Source organism: Heteronotia binoei, chromosome 4 (genome assembly GCF_032191835.1).
Source record: "Heteronotia binoei isolate CCM8104 ecotype False Entrance Well chromosome 4, APGP_CSIRO_Hbin_v1, whole genome shotgun sequence".
Classification (NCBI taxonomy): Eukaryota; Metazoa; Chordata; class Lepidosauria; order Squamata; family Gekkonidae; genus Heteronotia; species Heteronotia binoei.
The window spans coordinates 133817084-133833509 of NC_083226.1; the positions used below are offsets into that span (position 1 = coordinate 133817084).

At 40.4% G+C, this 16426-nt stretch overlaps 1 protein-coding gene across 1 annotated transcript in view; it reads left to right on the forward strand.

Moving 5' to 3' along the window:
* The window catches only part of LOC132569577 (microtubule-associated protein 1B-like), a 110108-nt gene extending 94323 nt beyond the window's left edge, over window positions 1-15785 (forward strand). Inside the window, exons 5-7 of the mRNA XM_060235793.1 lie at window positions 1026-7260; window positions 10821-11059; window positions 15572-15785. Of these exons, the coding sequence (XP_060091776.1) occupies window positions 1026-7260; window positions 10821-11059; window positions 15572-15727 (6630 nt within the window). The 3' untranslated portion in view covers window positions 15728-15785. The remainder of the gene's footprint in view (window positions 1-1025; window positions 7261-10820; window positions 11060-15571) is intronic.
* Window positions 15786-16426: the final 641 nt, after the last annotated feature.

The window sequence follows — 16426 nt, forward strand, 5'->3', positions numbered from 1 at the left end:
ACATGCAACAAACTCTGAGATAAACCACCTTTTTAGTATATGGATTGCAGTCTAAACTGTCACCCAGATCTAAATTCCTATTTATTTATTTTATTAAGCAGGATGGCAATAAACCAGAATAAGACTAATCAGTTCCTATGTATATAGAGAGTTCCTATGCATTTGAGTTTCTCTGTACATTTCAAGGATGGAGTAACTATGAATGAATATTTCATAGAATCATAGATGCCTGCTCCATTGAAATGTATGGAGATTCCAGTGGGCAGGATCATGGCCAAAACATGTTAATAATCTCTCTCTTGCAAAAAATTAGCTTGAGAGAGAGACGGAGATGGTTGAGTATTAACATGCTTTGGTCATGATCCTTCATTTACCAGCAACACTATTTGTGCAGAGATCTTCATCAACATTACATTGAGCCCTTCTCTGCCTTTATCACTGGTCCTTGTTTGGGTTCACTGAAGTATTTCCAGCGATTATCAATAACCTGAGGTTTATTTTCATTTAGCTTTAGCTATGCTTATTCAACAGTTCATTTCATTCTAAGATTCCATTGCATGGCATGAGAATAGACAGCTCACTAGGCACTTAGAGAAATATAGTCTGTTAAATTATCTTTGAGTCCTGGGAGAGTTTCTGAGCAAGGGACTGTACATGGGATAGCCACAGTTTGTGTGATCCATCAAGCTCAATGATGTCCATCAACCATGCATTGTGACCCACCTGTGTCTTGACATTTCAAAAATAGAAAGACAAAACTTGTTGCCAGCCTGTGACATCAAAAACAGAAGGGTTATAGAGAACCTGACCAGTTGGTAGGCTGTGCTTGGTTTGATGATTAAAAGTTTTGCATATTTTATTTTTAATTACTATAGAATATGCTAGACTAGATTTTTCTGTCTTTCAAGAAGGATATAAGAATTAGTTTTGGGGGTACTGAGAACAACCTTTTACTTTTATGAGAAGCTGATATGATTCATTCTCAACTGACAGAACGTTTTTTCTTCTGTGTTTTGCAATCCCAGATCGGAGAATTATTGAGTACTACACACCCTGCCAATAAAGCCAGCTTAACGCTTTTTTGTCCTGAGGAAGGGGACTGGAAAAATTCAAATCTTGACAGGCACAATCTTCAAGACTTCATCAACATTAAACTCAACTCTTCTTCTATCTTGCCTGAAATGGAAGGACTTTCTGAATTTACTGAGTACTTGTCAGAATCTGTGGAAGTGCCATCACCTTTTGATATTTTGGAGCCACCGACATCAGGAGGTTTTCTGAAGCTTTCTAAGCCTTGCTGTTACATTTTTCCAGGTGGAAGGGGAGATTCTGCATTGTTTGCAGTTAATGGATTCAACATGCTTATTAATGGAGGATCGGAAAGAAAATCTTGCTTCTGGAAACTCATTCGACATTTGGACAGAGTGGATTCCATTCTGCTCACCCACATTGGGGATGACAACCTCCCAGGAATTAATAGCATGCTTCAAAGGAAAATAGCAGAATTAGAAGAGGAACAGTCTCAAGGTTCCACTACCAACAGTGACTGGATGAAAAATCTAATTTCACCTGACCTGGGAGTTGTATTTCTCAATGTCCCTGACAGCCTGGGAAACCCTGATCCAAATTTTCGGTTAAAAAGAAGTGTGGAGGAAGCTTGTTTCACACTGCAGTACTTAAATAAGTTGTCTATGAAACCAGAACCTCTTTTCAGAAATGTAGGAAATACCATTGATCCCATCATCCTTTTTCAAAAAATGGGAGTAGGAAAGCTTGAGATGTATGTGCTCAATCCTGTCAAAAATAGCAAAGAGATAAATTATTTTATGCACCAATGGACTGGCACAAACAAAGATAAAGCTGAACTGGTGTTACCAAATGGTCAAGAGATAGACATTCCCATTTCCTACTTGACATCAATCTCATCTTTGATTGTATGGCATCCTGCAAACCCTGCTGAGAAAATAATACGAGTTCTTTTCCCAGGAAACAGTACTCAGTATAGCATACTAGATGGACTAGAAAAACTCAAACATTTAGATTTCCTTAAACAACCAACAGTTACACAGAAAGACCTAATTGGTAACTTGGCTAGTCCAGCAGTAAAACAAGCAAAAATTAAGCAGCGAACAGACAGTAAGGAAAGTCTGAAGCCTGCCGCAAAATTACAGTCTAGCAAGACTGTGAGAAAAGAATCTAGAGAAGAGGCATCTGAAACAGGGAAATCTAGTCCACCTGAAAAGGTTGAAAAAATAGAAAGTAAAGAAAAACTAATAGTAAAAAAAGATAAATCAGCAAAAGCAGAAACAAGGCTTTCTGTGACAGAAAAAGAATTGTCAGCTAAGGAACAGCAACTTGTAAAATCTGAAGTAGCTGAAAAACAAGCAGCAGATGTTAAACCAAAAGTAATAAAGGAGAAGCATGTGAGAAAGGAAGTGAAAGTAAAATCTGAAGAAAAGCAGGAGGAGAAAAAACCAAAGAAAGAGGTTTCTAAAAGAGAAGAGAAAATACCTGCTAAGAAGGAGGAAAAGCCTAAAAAGGAAGATATAAAGAAAGACATGAAAAAAGAATCCAAAAAGGAATCAAAGAAAGACATTCTTTCAAAAGAAATTAAAAAGGAAGAAAAAAAGGAAATTAAAAAGGAAGAAAAGGAATCCAAGAAAGACTCCAAGAAGCTTCTTAAAGAAACAAAGAAAACATCTGCTTCTTTGCCTGACTCAAAAAAGACTGCAACAAAGCCAAAGTCACAAAAGAAGGAAGAGATTGTCAAAAAAGAAAGCGGAGTTATTGGGAAACCAAAGGAAAAAGTTAAAAGCAAGCTTGTAAAGAAAGAGACAAAGGTCACTGAAACACCAGCGGCAATGGCTGCATTGGGAGCTGTTGCTACAACTGTTGCAGCTGCAAGTGTATCAGCTACTGGAAAGGAACTTGAAGCTGAGAGGTCACTTATGTCTTCACCAGAGGATTTAACAAAAGACTTTGAAGAGTTAAAGGCTGAAGAAGTTGAAGTTGTGAAAGAAACAAAGCTTCAGGTAGATATAATAGACAATGAAGGGAAGTTAACTGATATAGAACAAAAAGGAGATTATGAAGTTCAAAAAGAAAAAACAGAAGGACCAGCAGATTCTCCAGATGAAGGAATAACTACCACTGAACCTGAGGGAGAATGTGAACAAACTCCTGAAGAGCTGGAGCCTGTAGAAAAGGACAAAGTTGATGACAATGAAAAGTTTGAAGATGAAGGAACGGGTTTTGAAGAATCTTCTGAGACTGGTGACTATGAAGAAAAGGCTGAGACAGAGGAAGCTGAAGAGCAAGGTGAGGAAGAAGAGGCACTGCTAGGTATCAAAAAGCAAGGTACAAAGGATACAATAGAAATTCAGAAAATTGAAAAGGAAATTACTGGAGTTCATGAGTATGAAAAAATGAAAGATCTAATGTACAATGAAAAGGCAGAAGTTAGAATGGAAGGTGAAGAGCAAGATGAAGAAAATGTAGATGAAACATTTGAAAAGGCAGAAACAGAAGAGACTGAGGAGGAAGCTGAGGAAGAAGACAAAACAGAGAATGTCAGAGATGAGGAAGAGGAAACTGAAAAAATAGAAGCTGAAGATTATGTTATGGCTGTGGTGGACAAAGCAGCAGAAGCTGGGGAGATCAATGATAAATATGGCTTGCATTTAACCACTCCAACAAAGCACTCTGAACCTCAGTCTCCAGCTAAGGAGCCAGCATCTTCCATTCATGATGAAACTTTACCTGGTGGTTCAGAAAGTGAAGCAACTGTTTCAGATGAAGAAAATAGAGAAGATCAGCCTGAGGAATTCACAGCTACTTCAGGTTACACGCAGTCAACTATTGAAATATCCAGTGAGCCAACTCCAATGGATGAAATGTCAACTCCAAGGGATGTGATGAGTGATGAAACTAATAACGAAGAAAGTGAATCACCTTCCCAGGAATATGTTAACATTACTAAGTATGAGTCAGCATTGTGCTCTCAAGAGTATACTCGGCCTAAACTTTCTCCACTGCCTGATGCTTTCAATGGATTATCTGAAGGTTCTAAAACAGATGCCACTGAAGGGAAAGACTACAATGTTTCAGCTTCTACCATTTCACCACCATCTTCCCTAGAGGAGGACAGATTCAGCAAATCTTCCTTACAAGAGGTGTATAACCAACGAGAAAATGAAGTGAAAAGTACAAATAAATTAGAAATTTCAGAAGATATGGATGAGAAGCATAGCCCAACTAGAAGTCCAGATGAAAGCCCAACTGCTCTATCACCAGTTGCTAAAACACCTCTCAGTGAACGTTGTGTGAACTTTTCTCTGACTCCTAATGAGATTACAGTGACAACTGAACCTGCAGCTCTCACATCACTGCCCGATAAGCATCATGAAGAACACTGCCCTAGTCCGGATGATAAAACTTTAGAAGTGGTATCTCCTTCACAATCAGCTGCTGGTAGTGCTGGTCATACACCTTATTATCAGTCTCCTACAGATGAAAAGTCAAGTAATCTGCCATCTGAAATGCCTGTAAAAGCATCAGAAGCACCAATCTGCTTTGAGGTGGATGATGCCAAAGATGATATTGCAAAACACAGGATAAGTCCAATGGATGAACCAGTGCCTGACTCTGAATCACCTTTTGAAAAAGTGCTTTCACCTCTGCGAAGCCCACCATTGATTGGTTCAGAGCCTTCCTATGATACATTCTTGAGTGTTGATATAAAATCTCCAGCCAGAGAAACTGCAGGTCCCTTTGAAATGAAAAGTGGAACAGATGAGTCTCCTTTGCAGAAGAGCTCAGTTTCTGAACTTAGTTCTATGACTGTTTTCCAAGAAAAACAAATGGAAAAAGAGATGCAGTTTATACCATCAAAACCAGATTTTGACCTAGAAAAGAAAAAAGATGACTTAGAATCTTCAGAATCTCAGCCTGCATTGGTTTTGGATGAAAAGAAACTGGGAGATATTTCTCCTACACAAGTAGATATTAGTCATTTCAGCTGCTTCAAAGAGGATACAAAAATGTCAATTTCAGAAGGTACAGTCTCTGATAAGTCTGCAACACCTGTGGATGAAGTTGTTGCAGAAGATACTTATTCACATATTGAAGGAGTAGCGTCTGTTTCCACAGCATCCGTTGCTACTAGTTCATTTCCAGAACCAACTACGGATGATGTATCTCCTTCACTGCATGCTGAAGTAGGATCTCCTCATTCTACAGAAGTAGATGATTCTCTTTCTGTATCTGTTGTACAAACACCAACAACATTTCAGGAAACAGAAATGTCTCCATCTAAAGAAGAGTGCCCAAGACCTATGTCCATTTCTCCTCCAGACTTCTCCCCTAAAACAGCAAAATCAAGGACACCAGTACAAGATCATAGGTCCCCTGAGCCATCTACAATGTCAGTGGAATTTGGTCAAGATTCCCCTGAGCAGTCTTTGGCTATGGACTTCAGCAGACAGTCTCCTGAACATCCCACAGTGGGTGCTGCAATGCATCATATATCTGAAAATGGACCAACTGAAGTTGATTATAGTCCATCAGACATACAGGATCACTGTTTCTCACACAAAATTTCACCTGTAGAGCAAACAAGTTATGGGCATGATAAAGATATTTCAGAAATTATTTCAGTATCTCAGATAGAGGCTTCACCTTCTTCTTCCTCTGCTCATACACCATCACAGGCAAGTTCTCCACTGCAGGAAGAAAGTGTATCAGGTATTACACAGTCATGTGAAATGCCACTGCACTCTGTGTTCCCTTCAGAAAAAGTGCACAGCCTGGGAGAAAAACTTTCACCAAAGTCTGACTTATCTTCATTAACCCCAAGGGAATCATCTCCTCTATACTCACCTAGTTTCTCAGATTCCCCTCCTGTGATGAAAGAAACTGCTGCTTGCCATTCACCTTCATTATCATTGCATATGTCCCCAGATAAATCATTAGGCTATCATACCTCAGTAGTTCAAGATCCTCTCATGGACCATAGTCAAGAATTCTTAGCCTGTACAGAACAAGAAGGTGTTAAGAAAACAGCCATATCACCTGAGGCTCTTACTTACTCTTATGACACAACTGGAAAAACCACTGGATCACCTGAGTCTATTAACTATTCCTATGAAAAAACAGGAAACATCAGTGGATCCCCTGACGCCCTTGACTATTCCTATGTTATAGCTGGGAAAATGACAAGAACACCAGAGGATGATAGTTACTCCTATGAAAAAACAGAAAAAGCTACCAAATCACCAGAAGCCTTTGATTATTCCTTTGAGAAAACCACTAGATCTTCTGAGACTGTCAGTTACTCTTATGAAACCACTGGAAGAAAAGGCAAATCACCTGAGAATGTCACTTATTCATATGAAGTGTCTGGGAAATCCACCAGATCACCTGACACTACTAGTTACCACTACGAGGCTGATAGGTACTTTGTTTCTGAAAAATCAGAAACCCGTCAAGATGTTGATTTGTGCTTGGTTTCTTCTTGTGAATACAAGCATCCCAAGACAGAACTTTCACCTTCCTTTATCAATCCTAATCCCTTGGAGTGGTTTGCAAGTGAAGAACAATCTCAAGAACAAGAGAAGCCATTAACTCAGTCTGGAGGTGCACAACCCCCTTCAGGAGGGAAACAGCCAGCACGACTGTGTGGTGAAACTCCTCCAACCTCAGTCAGTGAGTCTGCTCCATCACAGACTGACTCAGATGTGCCTCCTGAAACAGAAGAATGTCCTTCTATTACAGCAGATGCTAATATTGACTCTGAAGATGAATCTGAAACTATTCCAACAGATAAAACCATTACCTATGAACATATAGACCCTCCTCCAGTTCCACTGCAAGATCGCAGCCCTTCACCACGGCACCCTGATGTTTCAATGGTAGACCCAGAAGCATTGCCTATTGATCAGAACTTAGGAAAACCTTTGAGAAAAGATCTCAAAGAGAAGACAAAAACTAAAAAGCAGGGGACAAAGACCAAGTCTTCTTCTCCTTCCAAGAAGAGTGACAGCAAGTCAAAGCAGATTGCTTCACCGAAGCCTGGTGGCTTAAAGGAATCATTGGATAAAGTTTCAAGAACAGCTTCTCCAAAGAAGAAGGAATCTGTGGAGAAAGCTGCCAAAAACATCTCTACTCCAGAAATAAAAACTTCTCGTACAGAGGAAAAAGACAAGGAAACTAAGAATATAACCAATACCACAGCATCAAAGTCTGCAAAGACTGCAACTGCAGGTAAGAAGAAACTACAATGGTAATCCGTAAAGGTAACATCTGTTTGGCTTCAAACCTATGATATGTAAGCATAATCACTATACGGGTGAGTCCGCACTTTCCATGCAACATGATTGCTGGAACTTCCTACAGCAATGTTTCTCGCTGTAAATATGTTAGCAGAATCTTTAAAAATCTGTGAATGCACACCAAACATTGCTGGCCCAGTCACAAGCACACGTACTCATTAAAGATGCAGATATGTTGGCAAATTTTTGGCTAAAAAAATAGTGCTACTATGTTGTACTACACACTGGTGGGATCTGATGAAGCCCTGCTTTATGTTCCATTTATGTGGGCAAGACATAGCTGCCATGTTATAATGTACATTGTTGCAACTTTGGAAGGAATAAGGCATGAGGAATTTGGTTGATTATGATGATTAGGTTCCTTAATTGCACCAAAATGATAAAACCCACAGTATTAAAGAACAAACATTATCTTGGGCATATATAGAATGTTTTTTGCTTCTTGATGAGTAATCATGTTTAAGTCTTCAAATTTTGGGTGGTGAGACAGGATTTCCAGGAATTTTTAATCCATGAAATCTTTCTCATTTTAGAGATTAAATTTTAGTTACGCTCCACAGGACAACATGGCACACTAGATAGAAAAAGAGAACTGATAGTACAGTCCTAAGCAGAGTTGCACCCTTCAAAGCTCACTGGGACCATTTCTGCAGTAGTGAAATTCCCTGCATTGATATTTTAAAAACAGTGTGTTACATGAAATCTTCTGCAGTACATTTTTCCTCACCAGGTGCAAACCTGACATTTTCTCCCCCTTACCCACATTTTTGGAATCCCCAGTTTTAGCGAAAAATCTGCAGAAAATGTCACGTAACACTCAGTTTTTAAAAGTCAATGCAGGGAATTTCACTACTGTGGAAATAGTCTGACCTTGCTTAGAACTGTTAAGTGTCTATCAAATAGGTCTTACTGGTTGCTGAAAGAGCAAGGGTGCCCAGTGACTTTAGATAAAATGTGGGTATGAATCAGCTCCTGTTTACAGACTGAATTTATGGGAAGATCCTTCTGACTTTACAAGGCTTCTCAGTAAGTGGGGGTGGCTAAAAAGACAAATGCAATCTTGGGCTGTATCAACAGAAGTATTAAGTGTTAAGTGTCTATCAAATAGGTCTTACTGGTTGCTGAAAGAGCAAGGGTGCCCAGTGACTTTAGATAAAATGTGGGTACGAATCAGCTCCTGTTTACAGACTGAATTTATGGGAAGATCCTTCTGACTTTACAAGGCTTCTCAGTAAGTGGGGGTGGCTAAAAAGACAAATGCAATCTTGGGCTGTATCAACAGAAGTATAGTGTCCAGATCACATGAAGTGATGGTATCGCTTTACTCTGCTCTGGTAAGATCTCACCTGAAGTATTGTGTTCAGTTTTGGGCACCACATTTTAAGGATATAGACAAGCTAGAACAGGTCCAGAGGAGGGCAACGAAGATGGTGAGGGGTCTGGAGAACCTAATGAAGAAAGGTTGCTGTGGATGTTTAGCCTGGAGAGGAGGTGGCTGAGAGGTGATATGATCACCAAGTATTTGAAGGGCTGTCATATAGAGGGTGGTGTGGAATTGTTTTCTGTGGCCCCAGAAGGTAGGACCAGAACCAATGGGTTGAAATTAAATCAAAAGAGTTTCCGGCTCAACATTAGGAAGAACTTCCTGACAGTTAGAGCAATTCCTCAGTGGAACAGGCTTCCTCAGGAGGTGGTGAGCTCCCCTTCCTTGGAGGTTTTAAAACAGAGGCTAGATGCCATCTGACAGCAATGAAGATCCTCTGAATTTAGGGGGAGGTATTTGTGAGTTTCCTGCATTGTGCAGGGGGTTGGACTAGATGACCTTGGAGGTCCCTTCCAACTCTATGATTCTATAAAATAATTGGAAGCAAGTATATAAATAAATGTACCTATTGTTCCTTAGGGGTTATACTGGGAAACACAGTGTCTGAAATAAACCTAAGCATTCGATACTATTTTATTATTTATTTATTTTATTAGACTTATAGCCTATCTTCCACTGCACAGCAAGGCTCAGGGCAGGTAGCAAAATTTAAAACAATACCATAGATTAGTTGTTAAAAACAATTATCAATTTGAATAAAATCAGATGGTGGTATACAGCACAAAACAACATAAAATTATCCAAAGTGAGGTCATACAGACTATGTGTTGGTGGAACTGGTGTGATGGCAGAATGAATGATGAATGAGGGGAGGGGCTGGGGAGGACAATTCAGGTGGAAAGCTCTGTTGCCTCAACTGTGGGCCTGATGAAACATTTCTGTCTTACAGGCCCTGTGGAACTGCATCAAATTCTGCAGGGCCCAGATCTCATCTGGAAGAGCGTTCCACCAGGCTGGGGGTGAGGCTAGACAAATGTTTTTCAGGCCAGGGACCACTAGGAGGTTATTGTCCATAGAAAGCAGTGCTCTTTGGCAGCATACCAGGACAGATGGCCCTTATGATTTTCATCGTAATAACATCCACAGAGCCGCACACTACGATTAACAGCTCTGGAAAATGAACAATAGTAGTATTGATCAGCATAACTTGAAGGAATAAGATTGCGCCTTGTTTTACCATTGTCGACATAGCAGGTGATGCTAGTGGGGAAGGAGGCTAACTGATCATGTGTCCCCACAGGAATTACTTTGGGTGATCCATTGTTCTTCTATCACAATTAGCATGGTCTGTCCCTGTTACACCTGAGATTCTAGTTTATTTTCCAAACACTGTTCTCCTTTGAAGAAGTACAGTAGTGGCATATTGCTATATGTCATGCATTGTATTTCCTCTCTGCTTCTCTCCTATTTTGTTTTTGGTCAGCATGCTTTCTGATCCTTTCAGTTTTGACAGCTGCATGACACTACTGGCACAAATACAAGAGCTTCCTTAAGAGTTTTATACAACAAATTCTGTTGATTGCTTTTTTAATGGCAGTTCAAGAATCATAGTTTCTCTGCGGTAAGCCTTGATTTAGCAGTTCATAATATTTGACATGATTAAAAATATCCACATTTATTTTGTTGCACTCTATGGATTTTGCACTGATGAGGGATATTTGTCTTCCTTGCTTTTAATATTAAGCAAGCTTTGCCATTATTTTAGAACCTGTGGAGAGTCGGTGTCATATTATTATGCCGATGAGGTGTAGTGGCTAGAGGATTAGAATCTGGGAGACTCAATTACAAATTCCCATTCTGCAGAAAGTGCATTGAGCAACCTTAGAGCAGCCAGTCTCTCTCATCCTAATCTACTTCATTAAGTTGTTGTGGTGGTGAAAACATTCTACCATCCTGAGCTCCTTGGAGGAAGGGTAGAATTTAGGCTGTTTTTATGCTTAATAGGATAAAATAACACAAATGGTCCACGGAGTGCATTTGAATACATGTTAATGCCACTCTGTTGAATGCTCAAATTGTGTTGGTTGTGATAGCAAAACAGCAGATTACATGTGTCACTACTTCATCAACAATAACTGAGACAAAACTCTTGTATTATTTTATTAAAGGACCTGGAAATGGAAAATCAACAAAATCTATAGCTGTGCCTCCAGGACCTCCAGTGTATTTGGACCTGGTATATATTCCCAATCACAGCAATAGCAAGAATGTTGATGTAGAATTTTTCAAGAGGGTGAGGTCATCCTACTACGTAGTGAGTGGGAATGATCCTGCCGCTGAAGAACCAAGCAGGGCTGTCTTGGACTCCCTGTTGGAAGGTAAAGCTCAGTGGGGAAGCAACATGCAGGTAAGCTATATAGTATAAGTATATTAACATCTGAAAATAAGAAAAAAAACTGGGATAAACTATCAGCCCAAGACCACAGAGATGCCAGATATTCTGTTTTAAAGCTTTATTTAGTAAAAGCAAAAAGAATGTATCTTCAAAGGATAACCTTTTTTTCTTTTAAAATACCCTGTAATTAAAGGGCTATGCAACATATGAAAACTGTTTTTCTTAATTATTTGCAAATGGTTTTGTTTTTCCGAGAGCTGTCAATGATTGAAGAATTTTAGATGACTGATCATCAGTTATTAATTGATTAAGAAACCTTCAACTGAATGGGAATATTATCCCAGCCTTGCCAGATATTGCTTCTTAAGATATGAAAGGAATAATGGTAGAACAGGAGCTTTTCTTCAAATAAACTCATAGCTAGACAACTATAAAGTATATGTTGGTTAACAGTTTTAAATGGAACATTTCCTCTGCTTACTGCTTTCCATCAGCAGCTTCTCCACAGCTATTCAGAAGGGTTAAACCCCCTTAATCAGCCCAAACTACACCCACCCACATATACACCCATATACTTGTTAAGTGTTAGCTTATGTGAAATTTCTGCATTTTACTTTGTGGAAGGAGAATGAAGTAAGAAGTTTGGAAAATGATCCCAAAAATATACGTTTAAAGGTGGATTGTACTTCTGAGAGTTTGGGGTCTTCTGTATTATCCTGCTGATTAAAAACCAAAACAAGCTTTCAGCTTGTAGTAGCAAGAATATTTACTAATGTAGAAGAATGCTGTTCAGTAGTTGTGTGCAGTCTAACTCTAATCTTAGTACAGTCTATGTGTTAATTTCTTCTCCTGTAGATAAAGCTGATTAAATTACAGCTAAATGCTTGATTGTGCTTATGGGTTCCTGATTTATATTTTTAAAAAATCGAATGAGTGCTCGTTTAAACAGTACATTTAACGTTGTGCTTCCATGAGTGTTGAGCAACATTTGCAGAGCTGCAGATTCGGATGATCCAATGCTGCTCAAGAGCTGCTTGTGTGGACCATTCCTATGAAATGAACATGTCTGCCCTTCCTTCCTGACTAGGGTTGCCAAGTCCAACCCCAGAAATATCTGGGGACTTTGGGGGTGGAGCCAGGAGACACTGGGGTGGAGCTAGGGAGGAGGGGGGAAATGGCACCGGGGAGCGTGGCGAGCCGTCCTGTCTCAGAGCGGGCAACGCCGCTGCACAGCTGCCGCCTCTTCTCCGCTCGCCGTGGCTGCTCCTCCGAGATGGGCTCAACCTGAGCCCATCTCGGAGGAGCAGCCACGGCGAGCGGAGAAGAGGCGGCAGCGGCACGGCGGCCTCGCCCGCTCCGGCTCTGGGGTGGAATCGGAGGGGGGGTGGAGGCGGGCTGGGGGTGTGGCGAGCCGTGAGTCCGAGTTTTAGAAGGGCCTGGATTCGCAGCTCGCCATGCTCCTGGCCTGCCTCGCCCTCCCCTTCTCTGGTTTTGCCTGCGCTGCTCTTGGCTGCTCCTCCGAGATGGGCTCAGCCCTGGCCCATCTCGGAGGAGCAGCTGTGGTGGGTGGGGAGGGGGCAGCAGCGGCGCAGTGGCCTCGCCCGCTCCAGGATCGGGTGGCTCGCCATGCTCCCTGGCGCCGTTTCCCCCCTCCCCCCGCTTCCGTTTTTTTGGGGAGCGGGGGAAGAGGGTGGAAATTCTGGGGTCCCCCACCAGGGCGGGAGGGTTGGGAAGCCTATTCCTGACTAGAGGCCAGTTCTATGTTTTGGCTCTGCATAGATGACCTTTACCCATATAGTTGGGTCATTTTAATGTTTCTCCAGAGACACAGGTGCTAGTCATAGAAAAGAGGCTCTGATGCAGCTTTGCTAAATTTAAGGAGCTATTAATAATACAAAATATAATAACCGAACACTACACACAAATTTAAAATTTTAAAACATATTAATATAGAAAAGATAGCAAATGAGAGTGCAGAGGCTCCATATCACAAGTATGGTTTTCTGGAAGCTGCCTTAGACTCAGACCTTGGTCTGTCAAAGTCACTGTATACTCTTAAGTGGCTGCTACTCTCCAGGATCTCACATCACCTACTACCTGATCCTCATAGCTGGAGATGCAGAGGACTGAATCTGGGACCTTCTGCATGCAAAGCTGATGATCTGTCATTGAGCCATGGCCCTGTCCTGATCTAAGTAAGAATAGAATGCAAACCGAGAGATGTCACTATAAAGGATAATACAAAAAAAAAATGCAAGCTAGTGACCAATTTACTAAGAAATATATAGAAACCAGTCCAAATGTCCAAAACATGTACATTCAAGTCCCAAAGTAGTGTGGTGACAAGCCAATCAATTAAGTACTTGTTTCTTTCCAGTCTTCATCAGACCTGGGACCACTAACAAAAGAAAATATTATACAAAAATATCAGAAGGACATTCAGACACCACCAACCCTCTTCCAGTGAAAAAATATCATACTTACATATTGATTCATTTATATAGATTCTTTACATAATTTTTAAAAATGAGGATGCAGAGCATCTCCAAGAGCAATTTCACATCGGCTACAGCTCAGTATGAGGCTTTTTGCGCACCCTAATAGTTCAACTAACATGTTTAAAGGCAAACATCTCATTTACAGCTGCCATTACACAAACCTCTTAAAGGTTAAGTAACATATTTCTAATGCAACATGCTAAAAGACACAAACACCAAAAACTATATCCACAGCAGATACAACATACAAAATATTCCATACAAAGAATGTCAAATCACATAATTTATACAAAAATGTGTTATCACACAGCCAAATTATGCACAGCACTCATAATATTATAAAGAAGACCATTCATAAAAAACATGTCAAATCATTGGTCATATTCAGTCCACATGGAGAAATGCAATTCAACTGGTGTATCCAGCATGCCTCTTTTTGCAGCAGGAACTTGTGCAAGTCTTCATTTCTATCTGTTCATATTTGTATAAGGTGAAAAAACAAAAATCTTCATAGTCATGATTCTTTTGCATAAAATGGCTGACCATAGGAGCTTCAATCACATGGTTCCTAAGTCTGCTCCTGTGTTCCAGGGTACATACTCTAAGGGCTCGAGTAGTGCTACCAACTAGGGTTGCCAATCCCCAGGTGGGGGCAGGTGATCCCCCGGTTTGGAGGCCCCCCTTCCCGCTTCAGGGTCATCAGAAAGTGGGGGAGAGGGGGGGAATGTCTGCTTGGAACTCTTAATATTCCCTATGGAGATTTATTCCCATAGAAAATAATGGAGAATTGATCCACGGGTATCTGGGACTCTCGGGGGGGCTGTTTTTTGAGGTAGAGGCACCAAATTCTCAGTACAGCATCTAGTGCCTCTCCCCAAAATATCCCCCAAGTTTCAAAAAGATTGGACCAGGGGGTCCAATTCTATGAACCCCAAAAGAAGGTGCCCCTCTCCTTCATTACTTCCTATGGAAGGAAGGCATTGAAAAGGTGTGCCGTCCCTTTAAATGTGATGGCCAGAACTCCCTTTGGAATTCAATTATGCTTGTCACAGCCTTGATCTTGGCTCCACCCCAGTGTCTTTTGGCTCCACCCCCAAAGTCTCCTGGCTCCACCCCCAAAGTCCCCAGATTTTTCTTGAATTGGACTTGGCAACCCTACTACCAACATACCTTAGGCCACACCCACAGATGATCAAATACACAGCACAACGGGTAGCACATATAGAGTAATGATTTGGAACAAATGCTCTAGTCTTTTCAACAAAATAATTCTCTGACATTCATAGATAAATGACAAATTGCACATCTTTTACAAGCAAAGTGCCCTTTAAGAGTGTTTGTGTCTTTTAGCATGTTGCATTAGAAATATGTTACTTAACCTTTAAGAGGTTTGTGTAATGGCAGCTGTAAATGAGATGTTTGCCTTTTTAAACATGTTAGTTGAACTATTAGGGTGCTCAAGAAGCCTCATACTGAGCTGTAGCCAATGGGAAATTGCTCTTGGAGACGCTCTGCGTCCCCGTTTTTAAAAAATTATGTAAAGAACCTATATAAGTGAATCAATATGTAAGTATGATATTTTTTCACTGGAAGAAGTTGGGTGGTGTTTGAATGTCCTTCTGATATTTTTGTATAATATTTTCTTTTGTTAGTGGTCCCAGGTCTGATGAAGACTGGAAAGAAACAAGTACTTAATCGATTGGCTTGTCACCACAGTCTTTGGGACTTGAATGTACATGTTTTGGATATTTGGACTGGTTTCTATATATATTCTTAGTAAATTGGTCACTAGCTTGTATTTTTTGTTGTATTATCTGATCTAAGTAAGGACAGTAGGGCTTGAGAACTGAGCTGATATTCATGCCAGCTTCACATTGCTTTCCTGGACCTATTTATCCTTCATGTATTCCCATGCTTAAGATATCATGTTTCCAGATAGAGCTCATATGATGTGTTAAGACTAATCAGAATTTATTTTATAGGAATAATTTCTTCTATTAATGAATTCTCCATTTCCCCACTGCAGGTGACCTTAATTCCAACCCATGATTCAGAGGTGATGAGGGAATGGTATCAAGAGACCCACGAGAAACAACAGGACCTTAACATCATGGTTTTGGCAAGCAGCAGCACTGTTGTTATGCAAGATGAATCTTTCCCTGCATGCAAGATTGAACTGTAAAAAAGAGCAATGCATCACAACCTTAAACTTTGTTTCCAGAAGTTCTTCAATTTGAAAATACCTTTTCTAAAAATGTAATCCATCTAACTCAGCTGCTGAACTATATATACCTGCCAAATGCTATACTGTATCACAGTGATGCAAGTCACTAATCTTTTTTTAGTCGTCTTTGCTGATTGCTAAGGGAAATAACAGTATTCCCACCATAGGGTTCAAATTACTGCAAAAACTGCAGATCCAGGTTCATCTCCACTGAACACTTGGAAACCATGCACTAGAAAACACTGCTGACTTCTGCCAGGTAGGGGCATTTGCCCTTGAGAGAAACACAGGGAGAGAAAGTGTGTGTGAGAGACAGAGAGGTGTAGAGGAGAATAAAATAATCAGTTCTGCTTTACAGTCAAAGTGGCAATCTGTAGTATTGCCTCCTGTAGTCTGCCATCATGTAAAAGAATGATGAATATTTACATCAGTTTGAGTTCTCACAAAAGCGAGCATTTTTAGTTTAGTAACAAATTAGCTAGGAAATTAAGTGAAACTGAGCGTGGCTTTGAAGGGACATATAATCCAGAATACTCACTTGTCATTAGCAACTTCACTTTTAATACTTCATTCTCGGGTAACATAATTCTCTTAGGCAATATATGCAAGTAGTTTGAACCCCATTCAGTAGTATACAGCTGTTTCTTTTTAACATGC